We start from the raw sequence: 20,551 nt of genomic DNA, 5'->3' as shown, positions 1-20,551 counted from the left end.
TTCAATGAATGTCAGCTGACTCCATTTTGACATGTATGTACAGTTAAAGTCTATAATTAGGCATTATATATAATTACTGAAAATTTCAGTAAATATGTATATTTTTAACTGGCAAGTTTAGAAATTAGATGTAACTATTAAAATATTAAGTAGGAATTGTGTATAATAACGGAAATCAGAAATGAGTCAGTTCCCAGTGGCTGATTCTGTCAATATTGGTCCTCAGTCCCAGTAGGTCCTGCAGTTTTCGACAGCTATTTATACCATACATTTGTTGTAATAAACTTGATTCAGTGTATGATTTGCATTAAACTCAGTGTAGTACAGGTACGGTGCCGGTCATGCAACAGCCTCCTGACGTTTGATAAGAGTGGTAGTTGTGGAACAGGATTTTAAAAACAAATCTGGATTACCATGCTGTAAATTTGAGTCATAAAAAGTGTCTTTGTTTGGAAACAACAAATCTTAATGATTGGTCACTGTTGGGTCAATCAATTTTCCTCTTTTAACTTTATTGAGTATGATCCATGACTGTTCATTGTAGTTCATTAATTTATTAACTGTCCACTTCAATCTTAAAGAGATAAAATAAACAGTAAAATCTGTTAAATGTCATGAAGAACTTGAAGTGAAATTAATCATTATTTATCATATTGAGTCAATTTATTCTTCATTTGGCACCTAGTATTCATGCCTTTGTTACACACAGTTACCCAAACTTAAATTAAATGGATAAATTTTTAGAAAAACTTTGGAAAATATCAGTAATTATGCATAATTACTGGTCATAATTGGGAATTATATACATTTCTTATATAGTTCTTAAGAGGTTTAGTATTTACTGAAATTTTGGTAATTAAATATCATAACTAATTACACACATTTACTTACAAAAATCAAAGCAATTAAAACTGATATACATAACGAGTCTTAAAATCTGCAAGAAATTTGGAACATTTTCATTGGTTTAAGTTTTTGTCAAGTCAGGGATTTTATTTTTAAACTGCAAAAAATGTTATAAAAAAAATAGCTTTCAGGTCAAGATAAAGAACAGGCCTAAAGATATGTTTCCATGTGTTAAAAAACATGAAAACATTCTTTGGAATTTTCCTATTTATGATTATATTGTGTATTGGTTAGCTCCACATTGTTGTCCAGTATCCTCAATAATTGTGTTAATGTATCATGATATATTAGTTGTTAATTTGGGTCACACCAATTGTTTTGTACATATAATATTGGATCTACTTCATTGGTTTATATGGTCAATATTATTGTCTGTGTAAAACAGTATAAACAGACATTGATGTCCGGGAAAAAAAAACAACAAACAATATATGCATGCAATATATTTATCAAAATAGAGAGATTATGAGATATCTCAGGGGAAGTGAAAATCTAAATGTCTATTAAGACTGGGGTTCTGATCCAGAAAATTTGAAAAAAGGGGGATTCAGATTATAAATTGATAATTTTTTGCCAAATTCTGGACAAAAATCAACAAAATGAGGGGTAATTCCTTTGTGTAATCTGTAACAAAAAAATTACTTAAAGAATATTATTCAAACTTTGCACAATGATTATATACATATTGTAGATGTGCATCTTTTGTTATGAAAAAATTCAGTAATTTTCTTCATACAATTTAAGCATGTTGAACTTAGCCATTCTTTCATCAGTATTTCCTAACATTAGAATATTTCACATGGATGTTTTTATTAAATACTTACAGAAGACACCAAATATATGATGGTGATACAAGTCCAGAAAAGTATGAGTCTTGTATAACCTAGAATTAAAAATGATAAGGCCTTTGGTCCGCGCATAGCATTACCTAAAAAAGTCAAGATCAGAATTTAAAAAACTCTTATACTTGACAATGTTGGTTGATAATTACACATTGTATTGAAAATGAAGCAATGGAAATCTGTTTGAACAAGCTGAGACTCCCAGTTTGACCAGTTACCAGTTATGAAGAAATTACCTCAATCATGTACTACACAACAAATAACCTGTGTAGCAGGTTTTTTACAAGTGTGTACAACAGGCATTAAGGTTATTTCAAATAGACCGCAAAAATATAACAGTCATTCCATATAATTTAATTAAGTACCAAAATTCATTAAGTAAGCCATTAAAATGGTTGATGACTTGGCAATCATTTACCAAATTTGGTCTTTGAAATGATGGTAATTTTTTTTTATCCAAACAGAAAGTGTGTTACTTCTGAAGTTAAATTATTCCACAATAATTCACCCATTGCCTGATTCTTACAAAGAAAAACACTTAAGTTTTAATTGTGATTCTTCTGCAGAATTTTAATTAACCAGAAGTTGTTATGAATTAAAACTTGAATAATGAGAAGGCTAGTTTAAGTAATATGTTCTTAAAATTTGTATATTATTGTCATTAGGATGACTTTTTCATGGCATGTTTTGTCATAACAAATGTCGGGCAAATCTACTTTGACGACATCAAAAGGATAGATTTTCATTTACCATAAACATACATAGATAAAGTATATATTAGAACTATCTATAAAGTATTTCTCCTTTGATTATATGACCATAAATTTTTGCAATGTTATAATGGTATCATGCTGTGGCTGTCTGATGTTTGTAGACATTTTGTGTTCCAACGCTTAATTTGAGTTTAAGTATTAGCAAGGTATTTATAGGAAGGTTTGGTATCTTGTATAAATTTGCACAAAGAAACATAATTGGCAGTGAAGGACTCCAAAGGTAGATAATCAGATTTTAGGGTTCAACATGTTAAAACCTTGTAGGTGAAACCCCTTCTAGGCTGCTAAAGGGATTTTGATGAAATTTATAGGAAGGTTGGGCATCATATGTAGGTGTGCATGAAGGAATTTAATTACTGTTCAGGGACTTGTTTTTGTTCAACAAGCCTATTTGAAACCGGGACTATTTTCCTTTATTGCTTGCTCACAGTATTTCTGCTTTGAATTTTGAATAATTTTGGATTAAAGAAAATAATTTAAAAAAAATTGAACTTACCCCTCTAAGGGGTTTAGTCAAGCCTTCAAGGGGGTTACATTTTCTTTGTCTTTTGTAATCTAACTTTACCCCTTATCCATGCCGGCATTATTAGGTTAGTTTTACAAATTATTTTTTTTGTCATTTTCAAAAGATAATTCAAGTATAACCTTGTTTGTAGATCTTTATATGATCGTACCGTAAGTCACCTTGCTATCAAAGGAATGCAGGGATTGATTTTGGGGGTTGTGACTTGAACCATAATGGAAAAAGGGGCCAGAAAAGGACAACTTTAATTCTGGTCAAATTCTTATCCTTTGTCAAAATTTTTTTTTTTTGGGTGTGGGGTTAAAAGTTGGGTGTAAAAAAATGTACAGAATTTCCAGTTTGCTTTTTCTCAACTGCAGCATATTGATATTTTTTGATAAATGTGTCATTTATTTTTACTGCGTAAAAGGATAATGAGTTCATTTATTATTGTCATTTTTAATGTATAAGCTTCATGTGTTTTATCAACCCCTGCACATCATCACCATGTAGTACTTTAATTTTATGATAATTGCCTAGAAACACATGGTCATGCATTATCATCTTTATTTTGAGTTTGATAGATATGTTTACATAAACCCACTATGTATAATCATTACTTGATTTTTAAAATGATACCATGTTTTGTGTCAAATGAAATCTGTAGTATACCAATCGCTTGGTAGTAAAAGGAACAAGTTTTCTGTTCATTGACAAGATATAATGACATGACTATAGTCATTCTTTATTTGTCTCAGGACACACATGAAACCATGCAGGAAATTAAAAATTTGCTTGATGTATTAAAACTGAATTCTTTGTTAATAAATATTTTGTCTCAGAACATCTTGTTAAACGCTGAACTATTCTTTAATTTTGAAGGCATTAATTGGAGGGGGAAATAGGATTTCCAGCATTCAACCCACCCAAAGCAACAAGCTCTTTCTTGATTTGAATCTCTGTTATACCATATCTTTTACCTTAAAATGAAAGGTAGAATGTTAGAGGTGCTGGTGTAAATAGCCATATTATAACTCTTCACCATTCTGTCTCTACAAGCTTAAAGGACTGAATTTTAATGATGTTTTTCTTCTAGAATTAAAAAAGTCAGTTTGAAATGTTTTTACAAATTACACTAAGTTTGAATTTGTTTTGTCTTACTTTTGAAGTTCGTGATTTAATAAATGGAAAACAAAGTTATTAGCAGTTGGTAAAGTTTAGAATGATATTGTGTTTGTTTAAAAGGTTTACAATGTCACCTACATCGATAGAAAAAAACAATAAGCATGTTTGTCTGAAAGGAATTGTGTCTAAATCTCCAAATGCTGTAAGAAAACTTTGTTTGCTTGCTAATTTTTTAGGGGTATTATCTACAAGAGCTTTATAAAACACCCAGCATGGAGTTTATCTCAATTTGGCTTTAATCCACTTGAAATGTGCAATGAATAATGTAAGTTTTCATAGTTTATATGACTCAATCTGTTCTAGAAAAAATAGATTGAAGTTGGTTGTTTTCCATTAATTTCCTCTTTTTGTTGAGATTTATTGGATATAAATTTCTGTAAGTGGCTTATTTTACTATTACATATACTTAAGATATTTTAATTATTGCGATTTTTATTTCTATTTTTTTTTTGGACAGATAAGTATTGCTGGGTACATTTTCCCATTTGCTAATTTTTGCAGATTCTTTAAAATGAACATACTGTCCAAAGTAAGGAATTTTCTGGTTGGTTTTCACTTTCAGTTTACTTTATGTTGAAAGAGTACAGGTATATAGAAGCAACTATTTTGATGTACCTGTGTATAATGTTTCGAGGCCAGTTGCTGCCTGTCCTGTCATGTGAGGGTTTCCTCGTTCATTGAAGACTCATATGGGTGGCCTTGAGCTGACCTTTTTCATCCTGGTGGGTTTGTTGGCTCTCTGACATATTCACCATGTCCATTCTCCTTATATATTCATGGATATCAAATTTGGAAGACTCTTTATGGAGATAGAGTTAGGGTAAGGGACATAACTCATGAAGTCATTGATATGTTGCTACAAGATTGAAGTCATCACTACAGAAGTTTTATGGCCGTTATCATGAACTCGTGGATCGTTATGGTGTATCCATCAGCACCATGAAAACTGATTTATTCAACGGGTCATAGTTTTCCTTCCCTCATTTGTCTACCCCGGACTTGACTTTTTATGAGCAACTCGGCAGGTGTTTTTAGAAAAGCAGAGGACGCTTACCCTACCGGTGCACCTGGTCCATGCTCCCAATTTTTAGTGGAGTCCGAGTTGCTCATTTACTTTTGTTACTTTGTATGTATGATTTTAGTTACTTTATGTTCTTTGTTGTGTATGTCTGTTTTCCATGTCTGGTCTTTATCCCTGGATTACATTCTTTTGATTACCGCTATAACCTTGGTTCCCTTGATAACTCTTTTGTATCATATTCAATTTCACCATAGGCTATCAAGCGTTCATTTGACATAGAATGAAATTAATCTAAGTTACTTTGATGCTTACATGACATTGATGTAAAATGCTGAATACCAAGGTTCTGATGATTTGTATGGGTTGTGTCCCTTACCCTAGGTCTACCTCCTTATATTAACAAATTAATGGTATCAATGTTTTTTTGCAGTTTGAAACAATGGTTAGTTTTTCATTATGTGAGATGTTATATAAATGAGTTTATGTTTATTTTGGTCACAGCAAAAACAGGAAACTTTTATAGTACATTGTGAGAAATATATACAAAAATAAAAAAAAATTGAAATGAAAAAAGTATTCAGTGCATTCTGTATAATTTATATCTCTTGTGAAAAAGAGTTATATGGAAATGTTACTTTCTGTTAACTTAAGCATTTTAAAGGCAATATCAAAAATAAAAAAAATATTTAGGCTTTCAACCCATGTGTCACATTTTGCATGATTCTTAGCTGGAGTGCTTCATAAATTTTAACATTCCAAGCTCTGTGCAAGCTATCAGAATTTTCAATGTATTGATGCAATAAGTGGACAAGAAATTATCCACACACAGATTGATTATAAAAACATACTGCAATATCTCAAGCTTTTTTATGTCAGGCAAATCAAACTTCATGGAATGTTCATGTGAATTCCACATGAATTTAATATGAAAACCATGTGAAATACTTTTTCTTGTGTATGAACAGCTTTACTGTTTGTCTTAAGAGTTATCACTGTGGCTTTGGAGCCCCTTTTTTAATAATAAAGTGAATTCAAAGCAAATTTTGGGCAAAATGAGCTAATGATTAAATTCACTTCTATTAATTTCTAGATTACTCCTTTTAAAAAAAAATGAATTTCTGGTTCTTTCTCTGCACCCAATAGTTTGTACTAGTACCAGTTATTGTAAGAAGCAGGTGGTGGTTGGAAACCGTATTTTTGATCATATTATTTCACTATTCATGTGGAGCAGTTTTAATGTGACATTGACAGGGAATTTTATGCCATGGTTTTATCAGTATTCAAATGAGTACAAAAAGCACATTCTAAATCAACCTTCATTGATGTCTACATTAATTGCATGAACAAAGTATGAAGTTTAGGGAGTCAGTACAATGATTGACCCTTCAACTTTTGTTTTATAGTAAATACATTGTATTGTGCCAATGCATAAAAGCTGTTTCAAAGACTTCTTTCTATTTTGATAGTTTTAGTTTTGTATACAGTTCATGAAGATTGTCCTTTGTATTTGATTCTAATGCTGCTGATGAGAGGTTAATCCTTGAAACACATGTTACAGTGCGGCATATCAAAATTTGCAATATATATAATTGGTATTCTGGTAATTTAAAATGGAAATCCACAAGGTTATATTATATAGATTTATTATGTAATTGTAATTATATGATCTTAATTCCTTAATTTATTTTTCATTTCAGACAACATTGGACCTTACAGCACCTGCCAGTGATGCCTTGGTGAAAAATAGAAAGAATACATGGATACAGTTAGCTGGCCATCCTGGTGAGTAAAACGAAAAGAGTACATGGATACAGATAGCTGGTCATCCTAGTAATTAAAACAGAAATAATACATGGATACACATAGCTGGCCATCCTGGTGAGTAAAACAGAAAGAGTACATGGGTACAGTTAGTTGGCCATCCTGGTGAGTAAAACAGAAAGAGTACATGGATACAGCTAGCTGGTCATCCTGGTGAATAAAACAAAAATAATACATGGATACAGCTAGCTGGTCATCCTGGTGTGTAAAACAGAAAGAGTACATGGGTACAGTTAGCTGGCCATCCAGGTGAGTAAAACAGAAATAATACAGTGGAACTCCCCTAAACTGGCCCCTCTGAAAACCGGAATCCTCCGAAAACCGATCATTTAGTTTTGGTCCAGAATTTTCCCCTATATAATTAAGTAAAAATTTCCTCCCTAAACCGGCCCCTCTGAATTCCGAACATCGGCTGCAAAATGCGGTCCCAAAACCCATTTCTTTGTAAAAATTAACTTCCGAAAACCGGTGAAAAGTTTGCCGACAAGTCAAATCAATGAGCCGTGTAACATGTTGTAAACATGTCAATCACGGTAAGATCAATAAATCAGTACTTCAAAAGGCTAACACCGATCTTGATTGGCATTAACAAGGAGTGACACTCTTTTATTCATTAATTATCACAGATAATGAGGGCAATAACCATGATCCTATATGTAATTAACTTTTTAACAAATGTTAAATTTAAAAATTGTTTTGATAACCACATTTTCAAACGATACTGTAAAAACAGAAAATGAAAACTTCAAAATATGTTGTGCCGACCGCTTGTGTTCTATTAAAAACAGAAAATGAAAACTTCAAAATAGATTGTGCTGACCGCTTGTGTTCTATTGTAAAATGAGTAAATGAAATTAAAGTTATGGCTTGAAAATGGTTTTCCTTAAATAGCCGGTGTTACAATTTTCAAATCATTCTGAAATTTGCATTGCTTCTGGTTTAATCTAAAATTACTGCTAAAATGTCAAAACCGCCGGCTAAACGTCGTCGTATTGAATTAACGCTAGAAGACAAAATTAATTTAATCAAAGAATCTGAAAGTTTTCCAAAACCATCTCAGAAATCGTTAAGTGAAAAATTCGGTGTAGGAAAAACGACCGTTTCCGATATTTTAAAGAGAAAATCAGAATATCTTGCAAATTATGATAACAATGACAATTTGAAGAAATTTAGATTTGGTAACAAAAGTAAACATGACAATTTGAACGATCTGATGTGAGAAGGGTAAAATACTGTCTATATGGATTCATTGTCATGATACCTTGGTATTTAGTCGGGTTTTTGGTTTAGAGACATTTTTATTTCACTTTTGATTTGTTTCTTTAGTTTCTCAGTCACATCTTCATCTTTTAGTATTTTTAGTCAACAAAGGCATCGGTGACTAGTTTACCTTAAAAACTTTACACAGATCAAAGACAATGTCAATAAACTACGCCACGCATCACTAAACTGTCAACAATATAAAAATACTGAACAGTACGATTACTCTTTAATTAAAAACAACAATACAACTTTTACGTTTATTCTTGATTTGAACACTAACATACACAAATACCTATCAAAGAATGTGTGTAGAAACATACAAACAGTGCAATCAGATAATCATCAATAGGATCGGATCGATCACAAGATCAATAACATTGTACTTCCGGTATCCATATACGGAATGGATACGAAAATTTCCGGAACCTCCGAAAACCGGCACCTCTGAAAACCGGCCGATTTCTTTGGTCCCATGGGCAGCCGGTTTTCAGAGGCTCCACTGTACATGGATACAGCTAGCTGGTCATCCTGGTGAGTAAAACAAAAATAATACATGGATACACATAGCTGGCCATCCTGGTGAGTTAAACAGAAATAATACATGGATACACATAGCTGGCCATCCTGGTGAGTAAAACAGAAATAATACATGGATACAGTTAACTGGCCATCCTGGTGAGTAAAACAGAAATAATACATGGATACAGTTAACTGGCCATCCTGGTGAGTAAAACAGAAATAATACATGGATACAGTCTGGTATGTATTTAGGAAAGGGAATCTGCACAATTGTTTGGTACTATATATTCCAAATTCAGGTGGATTCTCAGCACAATCCCATTTGTTGTTTTCAATAACCTGTTATTTTAGTTATTTTATGTTCTTTGTTGTGTTTGTCTGTTTCCATGTCTAATCTTAGTCCCTGGATTACATTCTTTTGATTTTCTTTAGAATTTTAGTTCCCTTGATTACTCTTTCAAGTTATGTTGGAATCAACATTTTTGTTTGTTTTGTTTGTTTGTTGGGGTTTAATGTCCAAGCAGCAATATTTCAGCTATATTCAGATGTCACTTTGCGTCTGTTGTCGTCGTTGTCATTAACGATTTCTTCAAACATCTTCTCCTCTGAAACTATTGAATAGATTTGCATGAAACTTATAATGACTGTTTCTTAGAGTATCCTGCACAAAATGACTGTTTGGATTTTTGATCGATTAAAAAACTAAAAATTGAACAGAGGGGTCAGATAGCAGATTTTTGCATATATCTCCAAAACTGATAGGTTTAGCCAAATTCTGAGGTGGGTTAAAGTAATTAGCATGATGAGATCCATCTGTGGTCAAATTTTGGTGAAAAGCTGTTGATCCATGTTGTAGTTACTGCCCTTTTTGGACATTTTTCGCTGTTTTTGATGTTATTACTTTCAAAAATCTTCTTTTCGAAAACCACTATACAGAATTCAATGAAAGTTTTTTCTTTGTAGGTTATCCTAAACAAAATGACCGTTTGGATTTTTGATCGGTTAAAAAACATGGCCACCATTACTAAAAATAGAATATAGGGGTCAGACAGCAGATTTTTGCATATATCTCCAAAACCGTTAGGTTTAGCTAAATTCTGACAAGGTTAAAATATTCAGCATGATGAGATCTATCTCTGATCAAATTGTGGTGAAAATCTGTAGAGGTCTCTTTAACCACTTCCAGGTCAAATGGCCGCCCCCCTATGTAGTACCAAAAACACACTGAACCTAGACATATGCATTGTAAGTGCATTATTTGTATGTATTATGATTAAAAGTAGTCAAAATAAAGCTGAGAATGTGTACTGTGTACTTTAAAATCATATATGTAATTAACTACAAAAGTGTATGAATATTGCTTACATGTGTGAGTAATTTGCCTCCATGCTGTCAGTTAACAGAAAAGGTAAGGATGTGGATTTTCAGTATTATTTATTCAAGTAAATTTTGTGAAGAATTTCTACAATCATCGTACCATTAGCATAATGATTTTGGAAGCCTTATTTTCCAAGCTTCGCAACAGTATGCAACTTAAAGATGTCATTTGTCCTGGGAATTCACAGTGAAACTTTGAAAATTACTTTTGTGAAATGTAAAGTAATGGAAACGTTAGAAGTGGTTAGTGAGACCTGACCCATGTTGGAGTTATTGCCTTTTTTGGACGTTTTTGCTGTTTTTGATGTTGTTACTTTCAAAAATCTTCTCCTTTGAAACTTCTATACAGAATTCAATGAAAGTTGGTTTTTTTTTTTTTTTTTTTTTTTTTTTTAGGGTATCCTTAACAAAATGACCGTTTGGATTTTTTATTGGTTAAAAAACATCGCCGCCATTACTAAAAATAGAACATAGGGGTTGTACAGTAGTTTTTTGCATATATCTCCAAAACCCTTAGGTTTGGCCAATATTTTTCAGTTGCTGAAATATCCTTATTATAAGGCCTACAAAAGTCTTCAGGGATCAAAGTTGTCAGACAACTCCATGTAAGGGTTATTGCCCTTGAGAGGTGAAAAATTACTTCTTTTTTTTTTTTACAGTTTTCAGCCTACATCTTGAAAACTATGATAGATAGAATGAAACTTTCAATTGCTGAAATAATTCTTATTATAAGGCCTACAAAAGTCTCCAGGGATTCAAGTTGTCAGACGACTCCATATAAGTTATTGCCCTTGAAAGGCAAAAAATTACATTTTTGCAGTTATCAGTCAATATCTTGAAAATTATAATAGATAGAATGAAACTTTCGATTGATGAAATGATCCTCATGATAAGTCCTGCCAAAGTCTTCATGGAGTCAAAATTGTTGGACAATGTCTTGTTGAGTTATTGCCATTGAAAAGCAAAAAATGAACCAGGTGAGCGATTCAGGCTCCTGGGAGCCTCTTGTTTCATATGCATAGTTTATGTTTTTGCAGTGTAGGAGGTTACCATTTGATAATAGTTAAATTTGATAAGTAACAAGCCTTCTGATTGGTTGATTTTATCTAGGCAAACCAGATTATTTTATATAAGATGGTCTGGTATTGTGACATCAGTCAAGTTTGGTCCACAGTAGACATTCAAATAATCCCAGACAAAATATTGTTTTGATTTGAAAGGAAAACTTATCTGGAATCTACTAGCAGTCAAATTATGAGGATGTTTCTAAATTTTGATCAGGTTATACAAGAAATAACCTGGTTCAGGCTAGTTTGTCATTTCATAAACCTTGAAGTGTGGTGAACCTTGAAGTGTTGTGAATAAGGTTATTTTGTATAACCTGTTAAAAAATCTGAAACATTTCTTTATATTACTTAGATGTCCTTTTTTCATTTTTTTTAATATTTCAGATTGAAAATGTAATGATAGTTATAAACTTGAGAAAAGATTATGTAGATTTTGTAAATTTTAATCAGAAGAAAGATGAGAAAATCTGATTAAGTATAAGAATGTTGATTGCTTTTCACATCAGTTAAGTAGCTAGAATGTGGTTATTTTAAACAAATGAATGAGACAGAAGCATTTATGTGTGATCTGTCAGGTCTATTGTAGGTCATGTTGTTTCAATTTAAAAGTATACATGTACCTGTGAATAGGTAGGTTTGGGGACTTAAGGGTCATTTCAAGCCCATTTTAAATATGATAACTGCTGTTTCTATTTCAAAGTATTCATCTATTTTTATAAATCTATATGTTTGTCACTAATGATACACTGTAACTTATATTTGTCCTGTTATTTTGTCAGGGTCATTTGCACCAGCAGGGCCAAACACAATATGGAAGAAGAGAATCACAAAAGATAACACAGAAACCAAAGCTTATGAAGCATTAATGGAAGATGTGGCTCACAGTATTGTTCCTATGTTTTACAGAGAGGTGGAATACAATGGCGATTGTATCCTTTATAGGCATATTGTTCCATACAATGGCTACAATTTCTCATTTTAGATGCTTTTAACCTAATTTTGTGTTTGAAAGGCTTCCAACACCATCTTTTTATAGTTCCTCTAAAATCTAAAATACTAAAATCTGTGATTTTTCTTTTTAGAGTTTCTCACAGTTTTTGATCATCCACACCTATGAAAGTGTGAAGGGATATGTGAATGCTACTGGCTGTCATGTCCTGTCATTTACTCTGTCATTCCAATGGATTTTTTAACAAACCAGAGACATACATATTCCTCATGAATATCTAATATTACTTTGATATATAAGGTCAAAAGGTCGAAGGGAAAAGTATGGGATTTGAAATTAATTGGCAAGTGTATGCCAATACAAATACATTATGGTTTGCACTTGTTAAACAAAGTCTTAATTGATAAAAAGTGGTGTTTTATAATTATATGATTGGATCTGGTTGAAGCTGAAGGACTATGTATTTATTGTTTGAAAATCATTGCCAAATTTGATTAGGAAATATTTGATATATATTGACATTATGTGTTGGGAACAATATTCTGTTTCATTATCAAATGCATGTGTTATATTCTGAACTAACTGTACTGGTCTTAGGCCATTGAAAGATATTTTTTGCTTTTTGTCCCAAATTTTCATAAAAAACCAATTTAGGGAAAGGGGACATTTTTTTATTTGGCCTTAATTCATAAGGATGCATTTTATATCCTTCACAAGCCCCCAAAAATTCAGAGGGGGAAGTTTTTAAATAAATATGGGTATGAAACTTATTAAGGCACCCTTTAAAGGAGACGGTGACCTGAGAACCAAAATATTATATTTAGTTCGCCTTATATAATCTCAATGAATTTTTAATATGAACATTTTACATTGATGAGAACTGATAATGATATACCCTCTGGGACTAGTACACAATGGTACAAAAATATTAATGTAATTCTTTAATGAAAATTATTTGATCTGACATGAAATCTGACAATATCTATAGTCGCTAACTGCTAGAAGTGAAATAGGAAAAAATCAATAGTCACCCTGTTGAATCATTAAAGGAGAGTTCTGTTGAATCATTAAAGGAGAGTTCTGTTGAATCATTAAAGGAGAGTTCATTTTTGACCAAATTATGTGAAGTAACCAACTGTTGGGTAGTTTATGCTTCGTAAACAAGTGTAAGCTGTCCCAAAGTTGTGTATGCAAGGATGACTTGGTCATAAAATTTATAAAACTATCATTATAATTATTTCAAATCGTTTCCAGCCTAATAAAAAAAACACGTGTTCTTTTATCTAAACCTTATTTAGTTTGGAATTATTTGAATTTAGGACTGTGAATCATTTTAAGTGAATGACTTCATGGTACCAAGAGAAATAACCAATCAAAAGGATTATTGTGAAAGTCCTTAATTCATGGATACCAATTTTTGTGGATTAGGAAAGATACATAAGTTTGTTGATTCTTTAATTCGTGGTTTTCAGGTTTTAAATGTATACATCAGTGGGAATTTCTTTTCATTTGGAACCAAATTTTATAGTCTGGCTCACCCATGAAAACCACCAAAATTGGCACCCCACAAAAACCACAAAAATTGGTCCCCCATGAACAATAGTACTTTCACAGTATAACAAATCACATAAAATTTTCCCAAAAAAGATAAAGTGTTGAGGTGTCATAGAATCAGGGTTCATTTGTCCTATCAGGGCTTAGGAGTTCAAATTAATTTGTGTCATGGATATAGGACCCTCAACAGTTTACCTTGGACCTTTATCCTATCAGGGCATAGAGGTTCAAATTAATTTGTGTCATAGGACCCTCAACAGTTTACCTTGGACATTTGTCCTATCAGGGCATAGAGGTCAAATTAATTTGTGTCATAGATGTAGGACCTTCAACAGTTTACCTCGGACCTTTGCCCTATCAGGGCTGAGGGGTTCAAATTAATTTGTGTCATAGGACCCTCAACAGTTTATTTTGGATCTTTGTCCTATCAGGGCTGAGGAGTTCAAATTAATTTGTGTCATAGGACCCTCAACAGTTTACCTTGGATCTTTGTCCTATCAGGGCTGAGGAGTTCAAATTAATTTGTGTCATAGGACCCTCAACAGTTTACCTTGGACATTTGTCCTATCAGGGCTGAGGGGTTCAAATTCATTTGTGTCATATGACCCTCAACAGTTTACCTTGGACCTTTGTTGTTTTGTCAAGCTGGGTCCTGGATCTTCAACCCTTTCACTGACTACTTTTTAAGTACTTTTACTGTTTCTCAAGTTGGCCATTACTTCCAAGCATGAAAAGTTATATAGATGGGACATAGGAGTGGATGTTTACAACAATGCATATAACATTATATATCTGGGACATAGGAGTAGATGTTTACAACAATACATGTACCATTACAAAGGTGGTGCATAGGAGTGGATGTTTACAACAATACATGTAGCATTATAAAGGTGGGGCATAGGAGTGGATGTTTACAACAATACATGTAGCATTATATAGATGGGGCATAGGAGTGGATGTTTACAACAATACATGTAGCATTATAAAGGTGGGACATAGGAGTGGATGTTTACAACAATATATGTAGCATTATACAGATGGGACATATGAGTGGATGTTTACAACAATATTAGCAAAAGTAGCCAGGAAACCCTTCTTTTCAAAATCTCTGGATCCGCCAGTTTACATATCACTTATTTGTATGCAATAGAATTGTAGATTAGGTAGAGAATACAGACATTTTAAGATTAAACATCTTTGAAATGTTTGAAGTTTTCTATTTTCATTTGTACAAAAGAAGTTTCACTGAACTTGCAATATTTAGTATTATTAAGATATTATTTCATTTCAAACATAAAAGTAAATGTATTGATTGTAGACTTAAAGAAAATCAATTGAAATTTATGAAAGCTTTCCTTCATTCTTTGCATGTGATGTTTCAGCTTATTTTGATAAGGAGCTTAAAAAGATTTGTGCTTTTACAAAATCAATTGGAACACCTGCTTTTAAATATTGTTAAACTTGTCGAATGATCTTGATTAGGCAAAAGCTATTTGATTGTCTGTCTGTCTGTCTGTCTGTCACAAGGTTTATCTTGTGTTGCTAGCTGTCCGTCTGTCTGTAATGAACTCAATAATGATCAATATCTTTGGGTTGAATACTTGGCTGGAATTATTCTACTTGATCAATTCAAGAAGACTATTTAGCTTGTGAACCAATTGAGAAATTCCACTTTTTCTTCCTAAGTAGGTCTACTCTTAATGAGTAGTTCATGACACTTTAAAACTCATTCAAACCAGCTAGCTGACATTAAAAAACAATTATTGAACAATCATGATGCTATAAAAATAAAACAGAGATGATGGTAAATGTTCACTGATTAAAGTCAGATTCATGGTTATAAGTTAACATTGTGAATGGTCATTAGACCACAGCTGTGGTAAAACTTTAATAAACATCTGACCAATGTCGTAGAGGTATAAAAATCTTAGTTCCATCACCATAGATAAGTTTTTCCCAATTTTACTTAAGTCCCAACCAAATTTTAGCTCATTAACAGTTGCCATGTCATGCAATACAACTGCATCTTTTAAGAAATATGGAGATACTATAGTCGATAAGTAGTATGACTATTGCTCAGGGTAAAATGATGTGACATAAATGGTCAGCCTGGGGTATAAGACTGATAAAATGGAGTTTAGATAATTTATTTCTTAATTAAACAATGACATTATCCACAGAAGTCTGATCAGATTCCTGAGTTGGTCTGTTACTTTGTCTGTCACATTTTTAATTATTCTGATTAAAATTTATCCTAGAATTATTTGTACATGTATTTTTCTTTCAACAGGACTTCACACAATATCATATCACTAATTCACTTTTCACCGCATCAAATTGCTAGGTGTAATTCAGACAAGTAAGTCTCAGGGTTTTACATGTTATAACCTCATCACCTCAACTCTTCTAAACCACCCAATGGAATTTGATTAAATTTTGACTGGAATGTTATTCATCAAATGCCTACATGTATGTGTATGAAGGAAGGTTATAAAAGTCAGGTTCATGCAATAAAATAGTATCCAACTGTAAAGTGTAAAGTGAGTGTAAATCCACTCAAGTGGTTAAGGATAATCTCCTCTAGTTTTGGAAAAGGGCTGGGGTTAGCATGTCATTTCCTCTGAAACTCCTGAATGGAATTAAATGATACTTTTAATATTGTTTATCATATTATTTCATTGTTGATGACAATGATGTACAACTCCTGTTCCTGTATATGTATCAGAATGACTGGGATTTAATGATGCTAACATAAAGTATATTTTCTATCAACCTCATGAACCTATGGGATGGGGAGGGGAGTAGGGGGTATCCTTTAGAATACTTTACTCAAAGTTTACTCTAGTTTCTTTGACAAATCAGATATATATATAGTAAGTAATTTCAAAATATGAAGAAAAAAAATACTGTGTGGCTTTTAATTTAGCTGTTTAGGTTTTTCCATGAGAAATATGTTTGACATCGGAGATTTTTGGTAACATGGATGGCATATTTGAGTCATCTTGTCGGTCATTTGTTCATTGTTCCATCTGTCCAAGTTTTGTTTCAATTATCTTGTCTCCAGGTGAATGGATTGATTTCTTATTTGTTATGGCTGTATATATGCCAAGTATCTGAACACAACAGACCAGAGTGATAAAGAACGCAGAGCTGTTTAGGAAGACACAATTATGGCGTCACTATTGAGGTAGTATTTATATGGCCATAACGGACTGCTGAGCTTGATATGTCCACGGTCTGTTGTGTCTAGATTATTATTGACCTTATAGTGCTGTGTTCATTGTGTGTTCTCAAAGAGCTCTGTGTTGGTTGTTTTGCTCATGTTCACGTGTTAAGATACCCAACGAGTCATATTGATCGGGCATATGTTGTAACTGATTTGAAGTTGATGTCTGATGTCTTCACGGGATAACAGTATTAGTTGGAGTATAAGGAGCATGTTAATGCATGAAACTTCATGTTCACCTGCCATAAATAGTAGCCCTTCCTTAATCAGATAACTTCATGAGAACTGAGGAACAGGCTAATATTGTGATAATACTGTTGTATTGTTAGGTGTTGTCACACAGATTTATTACAGTACATAATAATCGTCATAATAATTGAAACATAAAAAGTTTTATTACCGGAATGTTATTATTTTTGTTTAATTTGGTGTTGATTATGTGATATTTGTCTATCAGTAATCTTAATGCCGAATAAGCTAAAATTAACACAAAATCCTAAGGCCATTTATATTCGTTTTTTTAGCACTCATGATGTCGGTTGGATGGGTGGGCAAGCTTGGGAAATATTTTCAGAACATTTTTCTCAGCAACTACAAGTCACAGTCATCAGATGTTTGGTATGCAACTTTAGTATGGGGTCCAATATTGTGTTTGGTGTACTTATAGAGTTTGAAGACTGCTCTTGACAAGTTTCTCTGTACACTGATATCACACTCTGCCTAGTACTTAGAAATACATGTACAAGTTTGGAATGTTGTTTGTGGCATTTTTGGTGTACATGTACATGTTTTGAATATTTCTCTATATATCAAACTCTGCCAGTTACATAAAAATGCAAGTTGTACAAGTTGGAAAGAAATACTCATCCTGCCTGGTACTTTGAAGTATATGTTGGTTAACTTAATAAAGTGCATGTACATGTTATGAAGATTACTCTGGACAAGATTCTATACATCAAACCCTGCCTAGTACTTAGAAGTACATCTACACGATCAGTGTGTGAAACCTTTCTTTTTCTTCTCATTATTGTCCAGTTCAAACTCACCAAATTGAAATTTGACTAGCCAGCTTGGTTTAGCTTAATACATAAAGGATCAGTTTGGTAGATATATTATGGGATGTTCTGGATAAATAAAATTGTATTGTCTAGGGCATTCAAAGTCGGGAAATTATCACTTGCCACCTTGGAGAGTTGGCTTGTGAAGGTCAGTGTTGTTATTGCTTGATCTTATGCTGATTACTTAGAAAAATATGTATAAGTTAGGATGGTTCGTTTTGACATTTTTTTTAGTGTACATCACCCCTGCTTAGTATTTAGAATACATGAACATACATGTACAAGTGGAATAGGTTGGTTTTCACAAGTTTGGTGAACATCATTCATTGCCTGGTACTTAGTTCTGAAGGTAAAGTTTTTCTGTACATCACATCCTGCCTAGTATGTAGAAATACATGTATTAGTTGAGATGGTTTTGTTTTGATAAGTTTGGTGCATCACGCCCTGCCTAATACTTAGAAATATATGGAAAAGATAGGATTAGACTATATTATGACTAGTTCATGTTGACAATTTGTTGAAACATGATGTTGATAATCAATTGTTTACCAGACAAAAAAACTATTAAGTGATAACACAGAGATTTAAGTTTTACACCTTGACCTAAAAATCTCATCCATTTAACTTTAAAGGGAAGTTTTAGTTTTTTTTTCTGCCAGTTCTGTCTGTTTTGTTCACAGTTGATCAATGATACAACAAGAATAGATTAAGAATATTCAATTACATGTATTTCCTATTTCAGCTTTATATTTTCCTGTCAGGACATTGATGCTGGTAGAAATAACTGTAAAAAATTTTATTCACATTTAAAATCTGTTTACATCCTATGATGGCAATCTCATGTTTCAGGGACAGATCAGAAATTTATAAAAAGAGTCTCACTCTGGTGTTTGCTTATTTTTGCCCAAATTTTGCACAATCCACATTTTGCAACAAAGGTGAGGATTCTAACCATGTGAATAGAAGCTGTTAAGTGTAAGTATTTGTAAGAATCAGGCAATTTGGAAAAATCGGAGACATGCATGTCAAAAACCCAACGATCTGACAATGTGATATCACTCAAGGATACTTTCTCTATTTGAAAAGACCATTATTTGATCTCTGCATCACAGGCTCTATGCAGAAATTTTTCAATAGAGTCTTAGAAAAATTAGGTTTTTGACAGAGTAGTCTGCCCTTGAAATGTTCATTTTCAGTGCATAACTCAATGGTCCAGCATGATATGGAAAATCTTGTCTTATTACCTTGAATCTGATGGTACAAATAGTCAAATTACACTATCAAAATGATGGGTTTTTCCATACCATGTTTTACCCACTGCCTGATTCTTACAGGGACTGACACTAAAGGTTCATTGATTTCATGAGATTTATATTTATATTGGAAAAATGTTGTACACCAGATAATATTTTGTGATTTTTGTTTTTGTTTTTTGTAGTTTTTGTATTTAATACTCTTTTGTAGAGTCTTAAGTAGCTGTCTTTGTAAGAATCATGCAAAATCTGTAAAATGTGATACATCCCAAAAAAAGCTACATATTTTTATTTTTGTAATTGTTGTTTTATGAGTGTATATTATGAAATATGTAATTATTCTTTCTGATCTATCTGCTCTTAGGAGATAATCAACGTTGAAAATCCAGTAGATTCTATTGTATTTGAGTGTCATTTACAGAGTTATCTCCCTTAATTTTGAAATCTACAGTGCATTCTATATAATTTTTTCTCCTATGAGCACGGGTTATATAAAAAACCAAATGTTGATTCCTGTTTACTAAAGCATTTTACACAAAATATCAAAAATAAAAATATGTAGGCTTTCCAACCTTGTATCACATTTTGCATGATTCTTAGCTGGAGTGCTACTTAATTCAATTTTTTTGTACAATGAATGATTGAAATTTTCTATGAAGAAAATATTGATGCTGGTTTATTTTTGTTGCAGTTCTAATCCTGAAAATTAAACTGCTGTGAAAAATTTCAAGTTTATGTCAGTTGTTCAGTCACTACATGTAGGATCTAACTCCATTCTACTTTCTGTTCAAATGAGATTTTCAGAATCCTCAGGTTTTACCCTTTGAATGATGCTTTCAAAATCATGAAAGATGAAATTCAAAGAAGTAGTTCCTGAAAGATTAATATTTTGATACAGTAAAACCTGTCAACCAAACCCTGAATGAAACCTCTTTCATACCAGACACGTTGAATCCCTAAGTGTCAGTTTATGTGACTATTTTGAACTTTAATAAACCAGATACTTATCTAAACCAAACAAACTCTACAGTATAAAAGGGGTATGGTGTAGTTAGGTTTCACTGTATTATTCCAATGTCAGTTATTTAATGACCACTTATAGACTAAGTCAGAATATTAATTTAGTGAAAGACTGTATAAACAGTTCGGTATTGAATTACTTGTTTTGTTTTAGGTTACATCTTATTTCCTAATGGCATTGACAGCTTTGAAGTCTGGGTTTTGTGATCATTAGT

General features: G+C 32.4%; 1 protein-coding gene and 1 long non-coding RNA gene across 4 annotated transcripts in view; one reads left to right on the top strand and one right to left on the bottom strand.

Annotated features, from left to right (window-relative positions):
* The window catches only part of LOC148600338 (inositol-trisphosphate 3-kinase homolog), a 56,489-nt gene that overhangs the window by 20,493 nt on the left and 15,445 nt on the right, over positions 1-20,551 (top strand). For both annotated transcript variants that reach the window (XM_088557031.1, XM_088557030.1), the window contains 2 exons: positions 6,927-7,011; positions 12,056-12,205. In XM_088557031.1, coding sequence (XP_088413157.1) covers positions 6,927-7,011; positions 12,056-12,205 — 235 coding nt within the window. The remainder of the gene's footprint in view (positions 1-6,926; positions 7,012-12,055; positions 12,206-20,551) is intronic.
* LOC148600339 (uncharacterized) lies at positions 67-3,133 on the bottom strand. 2 transcript variants are annotated; one of them, XR_015917595.1, is made up of 3 exons: positions 3,018-3,133; positions 1,731-1,834; positions 67-574 (listed from the first exon to the last, which is right to left on the bottom strand). It is a non-coding gene; the product is annotated as an uncharacterized LOC148600339 (long non-coding RNA). The 2 variants fall into 2 exon arrangements; XR_015917594.1 differs by having other exon boundaries at positions 1,731-1,789; positions 3,018-3,106.

This window comes from Perna viridis, chromosome 13 (genome assembly GCF_037379345.1).
Source record: "Perna viridis isolate PV_CMFRI_1.1 ecotype Kerala chromosome 13, ASM3737934v1, whole genome shotgun sequence".
Taxonomy (NCBI): Eukaryota; Metazoa; Mollusca; class Bivalvia; order Mytilida; family Mytilidae; genus Perna; species Perna viridis.
This window is presented reverse-complemented; position numbering and strand designations above follow the sequence as displayed.